Source organism: Heloderma suspectum, chromosome 3 (genome assembly GCF_057233095.1).
Source record: "Heloderma suspectum isolate Gila_16-S chromosome 3, 16-S_ref, whole genome shotgun sequence".
Classification (NCBI taxonomy): domain Eukaryota; kingdom Metazoa; phylum Chordata; class Lepidosauria; order Squamata; family Helodermatidae; genus Heloderma; species Heloderma suspectum.
Genome location: NC_139460.1, coordinates 306646548 through 306659056, shown reverse-complemented (window position 1 = coordinate 306659056; position 12509 = coordinate 306646548). Strand labels below are relative to the sequence as shown.

Genomic DNA, 12509 nt, shown 5'->3' with positions numbered 1-12509 from the left:
GAAGGGCAATGCCAAAGAGTGTTCACACTACCGTACAATTGCGCTCATTTCACATGCCAGCAAGGTTATGCTCAAAATCCTACAAGCTAGGCTTCAGCAGCATGTGAACCGAGAACTACCGGAAGTAGAAGCTGGGTTTCGAAGAGGCAGAGGAACTAGAGATCAAATTGCCAACATTCGTGGAGAAAGCAAGAGAATTCCAGAAAAACGTCTATTTCTGCTTCATTGACTACGCTAAAGCCTTTAATTGTGTGGATCACAACAAACTGTGGCCAATTCTTAAAGAGATGGGAGTACCAGACCACCTTACCTGTCTCCTGAGAAACCTGTACGAGGGACAAGAAGCAACAGTGAGAACCAGACATGGAACAACTGATTGGTTCAAAATTGGGAAAGGAGTACGACAAGGCTGCATATTGTCGCCCTGCTTATTTAACTTATATGCAGAGTACATCATGAGAAATGCCGGGTTGGATGAATCACAGGTCAGAATTAAGATTTCCGGGAGAATTATCAACAACCTCAGATACGCAGACAATACCACCCTAATGGCAGAAAGGGAAGAGGATCTAAAGAGCCTCTTGTTGAGGGTGAAAGTGGAGAGTGCAAAAGCTGGTTTGAAACTCAACATTAAAAAAACTAAGATCATGGCATCTGGCCCCATCACTTCCTGGCATATAGAAGGAGAAGAAATGGAAGCAGTGACAGATTTTATTTTCTTGGGCTCCAAGATCACCGCAGACGGTGACTGTAGCCATGAAATTAAAAGACGCTTGTTCCTTGGGAGGAAAGCTATGGCAAACCTAGACAGCATAATAAGAAGCAGACACATCACCTTGCCGACAAAGGTTTGTATAATCAAAGCTACGGTTTTCCCAGTAGTAACGTATGGCTGTGAGAGCTGGACTGTAAGGAAGGCTGAGCGCCAAAGAATTGATGCTTTCGAATTGTGATGCTGGAGAAGATTCTTATGAGTCCCTGGTCTGCAAGGAGGTCAGATCAGTCAATCCTAAAGGAAATCAACCCTGAGTGCTCATTGGAAGGACAGATACTGAAGCTGAAGCTCAAATATTTTGGCTGCCTAATGCAAAGAGAGAAGTCACTGGAAAAGACCCTGATGCTGGGAAAGATTGAAGGCAAAAGTAGAAGGGGATGGCAGAGGATGAGATAGCTAGATAGATTTGTTGGCATATTGAATGCAGCACTTTAACAGCATCATCTTTTATGATTTTAAATAGCTCAGCTGGAAGACTGTCATCTCCACTAGCTTTGTTGTTACTAATGCTTCCTAAGGCCCACTTGACTTCACTCTCGAGGATGTCCGGCTCAAGTTCAGTGACCGCACTATCATGGCTATCAGGGACATTCAGATCTTTCCTGTATAGTTCTTCTGTGCATTCTTGCCACCTCTTCTTAATCTCATCTGCTTCTGTTAGGTCCCTGCCTTCTTTGTCCTTTATCATGCCCGTCTTTGCACAAAACGTTCCCTTGAGATCTCCAGTTTTCTTGAAGAGATCTCTAGGCTTTCCCATTCTGTTGTTTTCCTCCATTTCTTTGCATTGTTCATTTAAGAAGGCCTTCTTGTCTCTCCTTGCTATTCTCTGGAACTCTGCATTCAGTTGGATATATCTTCCCCTTTCTCCCTTGCTTTTCGCTTCCCTTCTTTCCTCAGCTACTTGTAAATCCTCCTCAGACAGCCACTTTGCTTTCTTGCAGTTCTTTTTCTTTGGGATGGATTGAGTTGCTGCCTCCTGAACAATGTTAACGGACCTCCGTCCATAGTTCCTCAGGCACTCTATCAGGTCTAATCTCTTAAATCTATTCCTCACCTCCACTGTATATTCATAAGGGATATGATTTAGGTCATACCTGAATGGTTTAGTGGTTTTCCCTACGTTCTTCAATTTCAGCCAAAATTTTGCAACAAGAAGCTCATGATCTGACCCACAGTCAGCTCCAGGTCTTGTTTTTACTGACTGTATAGAGCTTCTCCATCTTTGGCTGCAAAGGACATAATCAATGTGATTTCGATATTGACCATCTGGTGATGTCCATGTGTAGAGTCGCCTCTTGTGCTGTTGGAAAAGAGTGTTTGCTATGATCAGCGTGTTCTCTTGGCAAAACTCTATTAGCTTTTGTCCTGCTTCATTTTGTACACCAAGGCCATGCCTGCCTGTTATCCCGGTGATTTCTTGACTTCCTACTTTAGCATTCCAATCCCCTATGATGAAGAGGACATCTTTTTTGGGTGTTAATTCTAGAAGGTGTTGTAGGTCTTCATAGAACCGATCAATTTCAGCTTCTTCGGCCTCAGTGGTTGGGGCATAGACTTGAATTACTGTGATGTTGAATGGTTTGCCTTGGATTCGTACTGAGATCATTCTATCATTTTTGAGATGGTACCCCAGTACTGCTTTTCCCACCCTTTTGTTGACTATGAGTGCTACTCCATTTATTCTAAGGGATTCTTGCCCACAGTAGTAGATATGATGGTCACCTGAATTAAATTCACCCATGCCTGTCCATTTTAGTTTGCTGATTCCCAAGATGTCCATGTTCAATCTTGCCATCTCATGTTTGACCACCTCCAGCTTACCTTGATTCATTGATCTGACATTCCAGGTTCCTAAACAATATTGTTCTTTACAGCATCGGATTTTCTTTTCACCACCAGACACATCCACAGCTGAGTGTCCTTTCGGCTTTGGCCCAGCCGCTTCACTCTTTCTGGCGCTACTTGGAAATGCCCTCTGCTCTTCCCCAGTAGTATATTGGACACCTTCCGACCTGAGGGGCTCATCTTCTGGCGTCATATGTTTTAGCCTTGTAATACGTTCCATGGGGTTTTCTTGGCAAGAATACTGGAGTGGGTTGCCATTTCCTTTTCCAGTGGACCACATTTTGTCAGAACTCTCTGCCATGACCTGTCCGTCTTGGGTGGCCCTGCATGGCATAGCTTATGGCTTCACTGAGTTACGCAAGCCCCTTCGCCACAACAAGGCAGTGATCCATGAAGGGGGGTTGAATCTGTAGTGGGGGTTAACATGTGGAAGCTCCTTCTTTAAGACAAGAGTCTGGGCCTGATAACCTTTCCAACCCTGTAATTCTAGAATTCTCTTCCATTTGCAACACCTAGAAAACTATGTCTATTCTTATGATCTTTTGTAAATGATAGGGAGGCTAACCAGAATATTTTTTGAATATCATTTTCCTAGAGTGAGCAAAGGGGAGATAAAAAGGCTCTTATGCAAACAGCAACACATTGTCACATTACATTACTCATCCTGAGAAGTTGACACCCATAACCTCTTGATGCATGACAGATTGAGTCATACTATATGCACATTTTCCCCTTCACCCTCTCTCATTCAAACAGATATTCAGAGCCATACAAAGCTTGATGACAAGGTATCATAGCAACATGCAAGTCACAATAGAGTCAGCATCACAGGCCTGAGGGGATGGTTAGCCTGGCTCTTCCCCCAATATAAGACAAGCCTACTCCAGGGTAAAGTGCCCTGAGCAGAAACAGCCAGACGCAAAATCATCACCTAGCAATGGGTGAGCTACCACCGGCTGTGGTGTTAGACAATGGCTCAGGTCTGCTCAAGGCCGGTGTTGCTGGGGACAAGGAACCACGTGTCATCTTTACCAACTTGATAGGCCGTGCCAAGGCCAAGTCTGTGATGCTCGGTGCTGGCCAGAAGGACTTCTACATCGGAGACGAAGCTCAAGCCAAACGAGGGATCCTCTCCCTCAGGTGCTCAGAAGACACAGGGGACTGTGAACACTAGGGAATCAATAAGTGCTGGCTAACTTGAAAACAGTGTTAAAACTGGTTACTGAGGAATGGAGGGTGTCTGGGCAGGACTGGCCCTACCATTAGGCAGAGTGAGGCAGCCGTCTGGCAGCAGATGCTGGAGGAGTAACAGCAAGGTGTTGGAGGGCAGAACTGCATGTGCAATGTGGCCTGTCCTGCAACCCCCTAAGCTAATCTGCTTCCCTATGAGTATGTATGTGTGTGAAAGAACGAGAGACTATTGGGCAGGAGTATAGAACTTCAGGCCCTGGGGCCAAATCCAGCTCTCCTGGGGCCCTAATTAGCCCTCCAGTGTTCCCTGTGTGGCCACGCTTCCTTCCCCTTCCCATGGCCCCACCAACTTTCCCCAGCTTTTATGCATTTTCCCCCATTCTAAAAGGCTGAAATGCCTCCCCTAAGGCTTCATTACTGACAGCAAGACCTTTAAGCTAAAATATGCTGGTATTTTGGCCCTGCCCACCACTGGAATGCAGCCCCTGAGGGCTTCTCCAAAATGGAATTCAGCCTGTGCTGCCTCCATAGACACATTTCAGCCAGTTTAGCTCGAGCCTCTCTTTAAATCCAACAACAATTCTTTATTGAACAGTCTCTTTCAGTGGAACAACGAGGATATAATAACTCTCAGTTCACAGGAAATAAGGAGGCTGTCACAAATGAATGTTGGGTCCAGTGGGAAATTATTGGTGGATGCTGGATAAAAAGGGGTTGAGGCCTGGTAAAATCAGTCTTCTCTCCCAGGTCTTCGGAGCCTTGTGCTTCTTTGCTGGCTAGGCTGAAGGTAAAGAGAAACTGCCTCTCAAAGGAAAGTCTTCACTAGTTCATCTCAGACTGCTAGGATCGAGCTACAGCAGGCCTGGCTAGCAGAACTTTGATTTTTCTACCCGTAGTATAAACATATACATTTCTTATGCTTTAATACAATACTTAGCTCGGGGTAACATATAGCCCTTGGGCTGAAAGAGGTTAATAGAATCATAGAGTTGGAATGGGTCTTTTAGGTCATCGAGTCCAACTCCCTGCTCAACTTAGGAATCCACTTTAAAGCACCCCTGACAGATGACTATCCAGTCTTTGCTTGAATACCTCCAACAATGGAGAGCCTTCTTCCTCCCTGGCAGTTGGTTCCTTTGTCTGACCGCTCTGACCATTAGGAAGTTTTTCCTGATGTTCAATCAACATCTGCCTTCCCATTATTTTGTGGCCTACAGACAAGGGTGATAGAGAACAGGTGGCGCCCCCCCCCTCTGTGTGACAACCTTTTAGATCCTTGAAAATTGCTATCATATCCTCCCTCAATCTTCTCTTCTCAAGGCTAAACATACCCAGTTCCGTCACTCTTTCCTTGTAGGACTTAGTCTCTAGTCCACTGATCATCTTTGTTGCCCTTCTCTGAACTTGTTCCAATTTATCTGAATCATTCTTAAAGAACTGGACACAGCATTCAAGGTGAGGTCTGACCAGTGCAGAGTAGAGTGGAACTATTACTTCCCATGATTTAGAAATTATACTTCTATTGATGCAACCTAAAATTGCATTTGCCTTTTTTGCAGCCACATCACACTGCTGACTCATATTCAGCTTGTGATCGACTACCACTCCAAGATCCTTTTCACACATACTATTGTCAGGCTAGGTATCCCCCATCTTATACCTGTGCTTTTGATTTCTCTTTCCTAAATGAAGAACTTTCTCCTTGTCTCTGTTAAATTTCATTCTGTTATTTTCTGCCCAGTCTTCTAACCTATCAAGCTCATTTTGAATTCAATTCTATCTTCTAAGGTGTTAGTTATCCCTCCCAATTCTGTGTCATCTACAAATCTGATAAGCATTCCCCCAACTCTTTCTTCAAGTCATTAATAAAAATGTTGAAGAGACCAAGCCTTGCACCATCCCACTTGATACCTCCTTCCAGATTGATGAGGAACCATTGGCGAGCACTTTTTGAATATGGTTCTTAAGCTAGCTATGATCCACCAAGTACTAGTGCCATCCAGCCCACACTTTTTAAGAACTCCCATCCCTCTTGAATTCTTTTCACTTAGGTTTTCCTGCCATGGAATCCTACTTATCATTGCTCTGAGTGTATTAAAATCAGCTTTCCTGAAGCCCAAGGTACATGTTTGACTATACTAAGCTTTCGTTTTCCTTAAAATCAGGTACTCAAACATTACATAGTCACTTTCCCCCAAAGTTCTTGCTACTTCTACCTCATCAACTAACTCTTCCCTACTGATCAGAATCAAGTCAAGGATGACTGATCCCCTCATTCCTTCCTCCATCTTCTGACGGTGAAATTTGTCAGCAAGGCAAGTCAGGAATTTCCTGGAGAGACCATGCTTGGCAGACTTTGTCCCCCAACACATATCAGAGTAATTAAACTCCCCCATTACTACTACTTCATGCTCCCCTGGCATATCTGCAATTTGTTTTTCAAAAGCATGATCCACATCTTCTCCTTGATTGGGTGGTCAGTAGTAAACTCCAACTGCGGTATTGATTTTATTTCTTCCTCCATTTATTTTAATCCAGATACTTTCAACAGAGCCACCATGTTCATTCTTTTGAATTTCTGTGCAGGTGTGTACATTTCTAAAATACAGTGCAACTTCTCCTCCCTTTCTATGGCTTCTGTTCTTTTTGAACAAGCTATATCCTTCAATTCCTAAATTCTACTTGTAGAAGTCTCAGTTATAACCAAGTCTCAGTTATACCTATTATGTCATATTTACCTTCTTGAATCAAGAGTTCAAGCTCATCCTGTTCATTTCCCATACTCTGAGCATTAGTATAAAGGCATTGAAAGCCATGAACCTTATGCTCCAATGACATCCCTGCAGTTTAATTAAGAGGTTTAACAGGCTCTTCTCTAGAGTGACTATGGACTTGCCCACATTTGGCTCCAGCCCCACCCATCTCTGTCATGTGGCCACTAACGGATGTCCTCAGAGAGTGCAGCCCTTGGCAGTGTGTGGGGGAGGTTCCTGAACTATGCTGATAATGGGAGAGCATCTTCCACTGCACCTGAGGGTGGCAAGCTAGCTGAAAAGCACAGGGTGGGATGCATGGCACATATCCTCCATCAGGGCACATACCCTCTAACATCTCACCACCACTCACTCACCACTTTGCCTGGCACCTGCTTGTTACCTGTTCATACAAATGCTGCCATGCAGCGGGGTAGCACCAGCATGCCTTTTGCAAGCTCACTGGTGCACGTGCATGCCGAACGCCTGCTGTGGTGTATGGCCTGGGCTGCCTCTTTGCCTGCTTGCTGGCTCAGGGCCTTTCTCAATGGCATTGTCTGTGATGCATTGGAAGAAGGCGATGAGTGAGACAGCCATCCAGCCAGGTCAGCAACAAGCAAGATCACTGCTGCCAGGGTACCAACTCAGAAGCATGGGAATGCCTGGGGGAGGGGGGTCCTCAGTGTATGATCCCTGCTCAAGAGGAATGACACGGGGCTGTTGTCCCATAAAATCCACTTCCTGAGCCGGTTGCCTCACTCTGCCTTCTTGTATGGCTGGCTAGACCTGCTAGTGCTGAGTCACCCTTCAAAATAATTTAGAGGGCAAAGTTGTCCAAATGGTTCTTATTTCAGGATAATTGATCACGTAATCAGTCCCCCAGTAACACTGACATTTATATTGCCCTTCTTGCCAAAGGGTACATTTTTTAAAATCACAAGAGGACTAATTGACTTTTTCTTTTTTCTTTTTTCATGTAGGAGCACTGTGAAATCTGTTCCCAAATTAACAAAATCTAAAGTAGTCCCTAGCTGGATAAATAGGTACATTTTGACCTTCATTCTAACAAACATATTGGCCTTTCGGAGAAAGTCAGTTGTCTATGAATCCTATTAAAACAATGGGACAAGTTAATCATGATGAATTTACATTCCAATGCCATATCTGTCTACTCAGAGATAAGACCCATTGAGTTAAAAGGGGCTTAATCCCAAGGAAGTGGATGTATTTCAGCCTAAACCCCAGTGATTTAAGCCTAACCAATTTCTCTTGATTGGGGCCATTATGTGGAAGCCCCACTGATATCAATAGGGCTTCTGATTCCGTATATAGGCTGTCATCTAACTGCACTCATTTAGGAAATTAGGTCCACAGAAATGAAAAGAACAAAGAATTCCCAGATAAATGCATTTAGCATTCAAATGGAATTATCTGCAGAAGATTTTTGGCTAAAGTAACAAACCTGAACTTGGGGAAAAGTAAAGAGACAATTTTGCAGTCTACGATCTGGGTGCAAATTGTTTTGGACGCTTCATGGTCCCTTCAATGCATTACACAAAAAGTGTGTGTGTGTGTGTGCGTGTGTTGCAGCAGGGGCCCTAGAAGGAGATGGGGTGGAGAAGAGTTTAGCAATTCTGTTTCTAATGGTTTGATGATTATTTGGAGTATTCCTCTATGGTATGCAATGTATTCAGTTTCATACTGAACGTTTGACCCCCTACCCTAAAAACACTGCATACAAGTAAATTAGCTGAAAATAGTTTTACCTTTTCCACATTCCTTGTTTAAAATGGGGCACAGTGTCCGAGTCCTCTCTCTTTTCTAAGGCACTTAATCCTCAGAAAAGCCACAGCTAATTCCATGCACATCTATACCATAAATGAAATGTTTAACTGTCATGACTATCCCCACCCTATTTGACTCCACCGCAATAGTGTACCCACTTACCTATCACTAGAAAAGAGGAAATGCATCACGGAAAAAAGAGGACCCCAATTTGCATAAAATTTACCCATATTAATTTATATGGATTGATGCAAATCTAGAAATAGTTACTATAATTTAAAGAGAAATACAATACTTATCACCATAGGGGGGAAGACTGTGACCAGGGTTGAATCTACACATAGGAGTTATACCGTTATCATACTGCAGTTATAACTATTGGTGCCCATTAGTGTCATGTGCACCAATAGTTATCACTGCAGTATGATAACCGTAAAACTGCTATGTGTAGATTCAGCCCAGGTGACATGTGCTTGCTTAGTCTGCTGACCAGGTGGCAACTTCAAGGCCTCTTCTCTCTTGTTTCTTCATCTTTAAAATGGAGCAAGATTGGATAGCCCTTCAAATGGAGGATGCCTTCAAATAGAGTACTGTCTTCTGATAGCCCTTCATATAGAAGGACCTTAGCAGCTATAGCTTTATGAGAGTGTAGAACAGTGTTAGAGATCTTTAGATCTTTCACAGAAGTACAATTCTCAGGTCTCTTACTGGGAAATTTGACCCATGACAATAAAATATGCTAGATGAAACTAGTTCAAATTTGTCATGGAGACATGGCCTCCATAAGGTATTTAGCACTTGGGTCTTTTTCAGTTCAAAATGTTTTTACATATGCTTGCCAATGGAAGCACAAACAATGCTGATGCTGATGAATTTAGTAGTACAAAATGTTTATTAGGTGTTTTTACTGGGAACCTATGAATGTTGACCTTGTAAATGTGGAATGCTTAGGTTTTAGGCTTGACAGATTATGATAATTTAATACCACCATATTCTTTTATTTTTATAAATATTGTATAGATATCCAGTGGAACATGGAATTGTCACTTCCTGGGCGGACATGGAGAAAATATGGAAGCACACTTATGAGAATGAATTGAAGTTAAACTCTAGCACAAGACCAGCACTGATAACTGAGGCACCACTCAACCCACTGGCCAATCGTGAACAGATGACAAGACTACTCTTTGAAAAATTTGAGGTTCCAGCCCTCTATGTGGCCATCCAGGCTGTGTTGGCACTCTATGCTGCAGGCCTCACTACAGGCTGTGTGATGGATTCGGGTGATGGTGTCACCCACACTGTCCCAATCTTTGAGGGCTACTGCTTGCCTCATGCTGTTCTCCGGCTTGATCTGGCAGGCCGGGATCTTACGGAATACCTCATGAGGATCCTGAGGGAAAGTGGCATTGCCTTAGTGAGCACAGCTGAGAGGGAAATTGTGCGGATCATCAAGGAGGCCTTGTGTTATGTGTGCTTGAACCCTGAAGAAGAGATGGCTAAGAAACCTACTGCGATAGAGAAAACTTGGAAATTGCCTGATGGACAGATAATTAAAATCCACAACCAACTGTTCCGTTGCCCAGAGACCCTCTTTCGCCCATCTAACATTGGCATGGAGGCCCCAGGAATTGATAAACTCCTATTTAACACCATCATGAAATGTGACATTGACTTGAGGACCACTCTGTATGCCAATGTGCTTCTTTCTGGTGGTTCCAGTCTCTTTCCTGGTATTGCTGAACGCTTGACTAAGGAGTTGACTCGCATGGCTCCCAAGGACACCGAAGTGTTGATCCAGGCACCTGTGGACAGGAAGATGTCTGTTTGGATGGGAGGATCTATTCTTGCTTCTCTATCTGCCTTCCAGGAGATGTGGATTTCCAAAGAAGAATATGCTGAAGTTGGGGCCAATATAGTACACAGGAAGTGCTTCTAGATTCCTGTTGTATGGAGACATTTTTATTTACAAAGCTGTAGGGAAGAACCTCAAATTCATGGCATCCTCAGTGAGTCTTGCAGCCTCACTGCTTTTTGAAAGATGAATAAACGTAACATGTCCATGCATACTTGTTTAGACTACATCTTTGTAGAAGGTCTATAACATAAGGGCTGTTCCATACATATGTTTTTTTGCATGTAGAGCACTTGAGTATAGAAAATAAAGGGCTGCTCTAATGTAGCTCACCAGATTTTTTTTCTTACACCTTCCATTCACGACAAGGCTCCCAGTTCTGTACTTTTTACCAAGCTGCTTTCAGACTCTTGAGAGGAACTTGGTAAAAGGTACAGAACTGGGAGCCTTGTGATGAGTCGGTTGTGTTAGATTCAACACAAGACAGAATTGTAATTATGATATTATTGATTGTATCCTCCCTTTGTGGAAAGTGGTGTACATAAGATTTCCTCCTTGCTTCACTTTTTGTTCTCAAGTTAAACAGAGACTGGTCCAAGGTCACCCAGAAAACATAATGGTTTGAGTAGGAGTTTGAACCACATCCCATTACCACAATCTGCTGGCCCCATTACCTTACATCATGCCAAACACAATGAATCTCAAGAGTCATTTCATACATTCAGCTGCCATTTGTAAAATGACATGCAGACCCGATGCCAGCCTGTGGCATAGAATCAGAACTGGAAGGGGCCATTGCAGGAATCCAATCTAAAGCACCTCTGAAAGATGGGTGCCCTATCTCTGCTTGAATACCTCCAGCATACTCAGGCAAGTGCCAGCGCTAAGGAGCCTGGCAGGGCTGTGGAACCTAGAGCTTACCTCATCAACTGGCAGGCTGCAAGGGCCCTCTTGTGGCCCTCCAGATATTGTTGGACTGTAACATCCATCAGCCTGAGCCAGCATGGTAGTAATGTATGATGGGAGCTGCAGTCCAACAATATCTGGAGAGTCATCCATTCCCCATCCCTGCTATATATTACCTCCAGTATCAAAGGCACTTTGCCTCTGAACATCAACCAGTTCCTGGAGAACATGAGGGTGCTGTTGCATTCATACCTTTCTGTGGGCTTCCCATAGGCATCGCGATCGCCACTATGAGAACAGAATGCTGTTCAGAATGGTCCAGCACAGCTGTTCTTCTGATAAAATGAATACAGCAGGAGGGCAGGAGGTTTCAACATTGTGTACTTGTCGAATGGGTGATCGCAAAGTGATATTTGGCATGAAAATAGGGATGGAGCAAGTGTGCCCCTGGTTTCATTTGTTAAATGTTGGGAGTATATACCTTATGCATGTCTGAACCAACCCGCTTTGGATCTGCAAAGTCTGACGGGCAAGCAAGAGACTGGAAGCAACTGCATAGAACAGGCTTCCCAATGACCTCCAGATGTGTTGGGATCACAACTCCCAGCATCCCCCAGTCAGCCACATTTGGGGATTCTGGGAGTTGTAGTCCAACATATCTGGAGGGCACCGGGTTGGGGAAGTCTGGCATAGAAATATGGCCAAGCAAGGTTTGTCTTGGGATGTCCCATTACAAAAAGCAACAAGTGGTGGAAGATAGGGGGAGTGTTGTCATTGTAAAGTCCTGTTCAGTTACATCTTCTAATCCACACCAGTGAGAAGGAGTGAGTCCTGGGCCATTAACCAATGAAATTTAGGCAAGGTTTAATTTTTTTTTTTTTTTAATATATAAACTCATTTAGGGTACAATCCTATGGATGTGTACATGGGAAAAGATCCTACAATACCCAGCAAGCCCCAACCAGCTATGTTAGCTGGAGCATGCTGGGAGTTGTAAGACTTTTTCCTGCCTAAACATGCATAGGATTGCACCCTTAATTTCGTAGAAATTATCCTAATTTGACAATGCAACTACACCATAGCTGGAAAACACAGGATTTCTTAAAGCTGTGTTTGCCTTGTAATGCTGAAGTGAGGTTGAGGGGGTGCTTGGAGATAACTGGACGGGGGGTTCCTTTCCTCCAAGGAACTCAAGGCAGTGTACATAATCCTCGTCTCCATTTTAACTTCACAACAACAACCCCATGAGGCAGGTTGGGCTGAGAGTCTGTGACTGGCCCAAAATCATCCAGTGATCTTCCATGGCTGTTGTCGTTCTTCAGTCGTTCAGTCGTGTCTGACTCTTCGTGACCCCATGGACCATAGCACGCCAGGCCTTCCTGTCCTGCGCTCTCTCCCG

At 43.9% G+C, this 12509-nt stretch overlaps 1 protein-coding gene across 1 annotated transcript; it reads left to right on the top strand.

The window, feature by feature from the left end:
* Nucleotides 1-3515: 3515 nt before the first annotated feature.
* ACTRT3 (actin related protein T3) lies at nt 3516-10415 on the top strand. The gene is made up of 2 exons (XM_084847477.1): nt 3516-3760; nt 9370-10415. Exons 1-2 carry the CDS (start codon nt 3558-3560, stop codon nt 10286-10288), a joined length of 1122 nt encoding a protein of 373 aa, XP_084703603.1. The 5' UTR covers nt 3516-3557; the 3' UTR covers nt 10289-10415.
* The last annotated feature ends 2094 nt before the right edge of the window (nt 10416-12509 follow it).

Coding starts and splice junctions, on each gene's coding strand:
- ACTRT3 (XM_084847477.1), top strand. CDS start 3,558: ATGGGTGAGCTACCACCGGCTGTGGTGTTAGACAATGGCTCAGGTCTG. Junction 3,761..9,369: donor CGAGGGATCCTCTCCCTCAG/GTGCTCAGAAGA, acceptor AATATTGTATAG/ATATCCAGTGGAACATGGAA.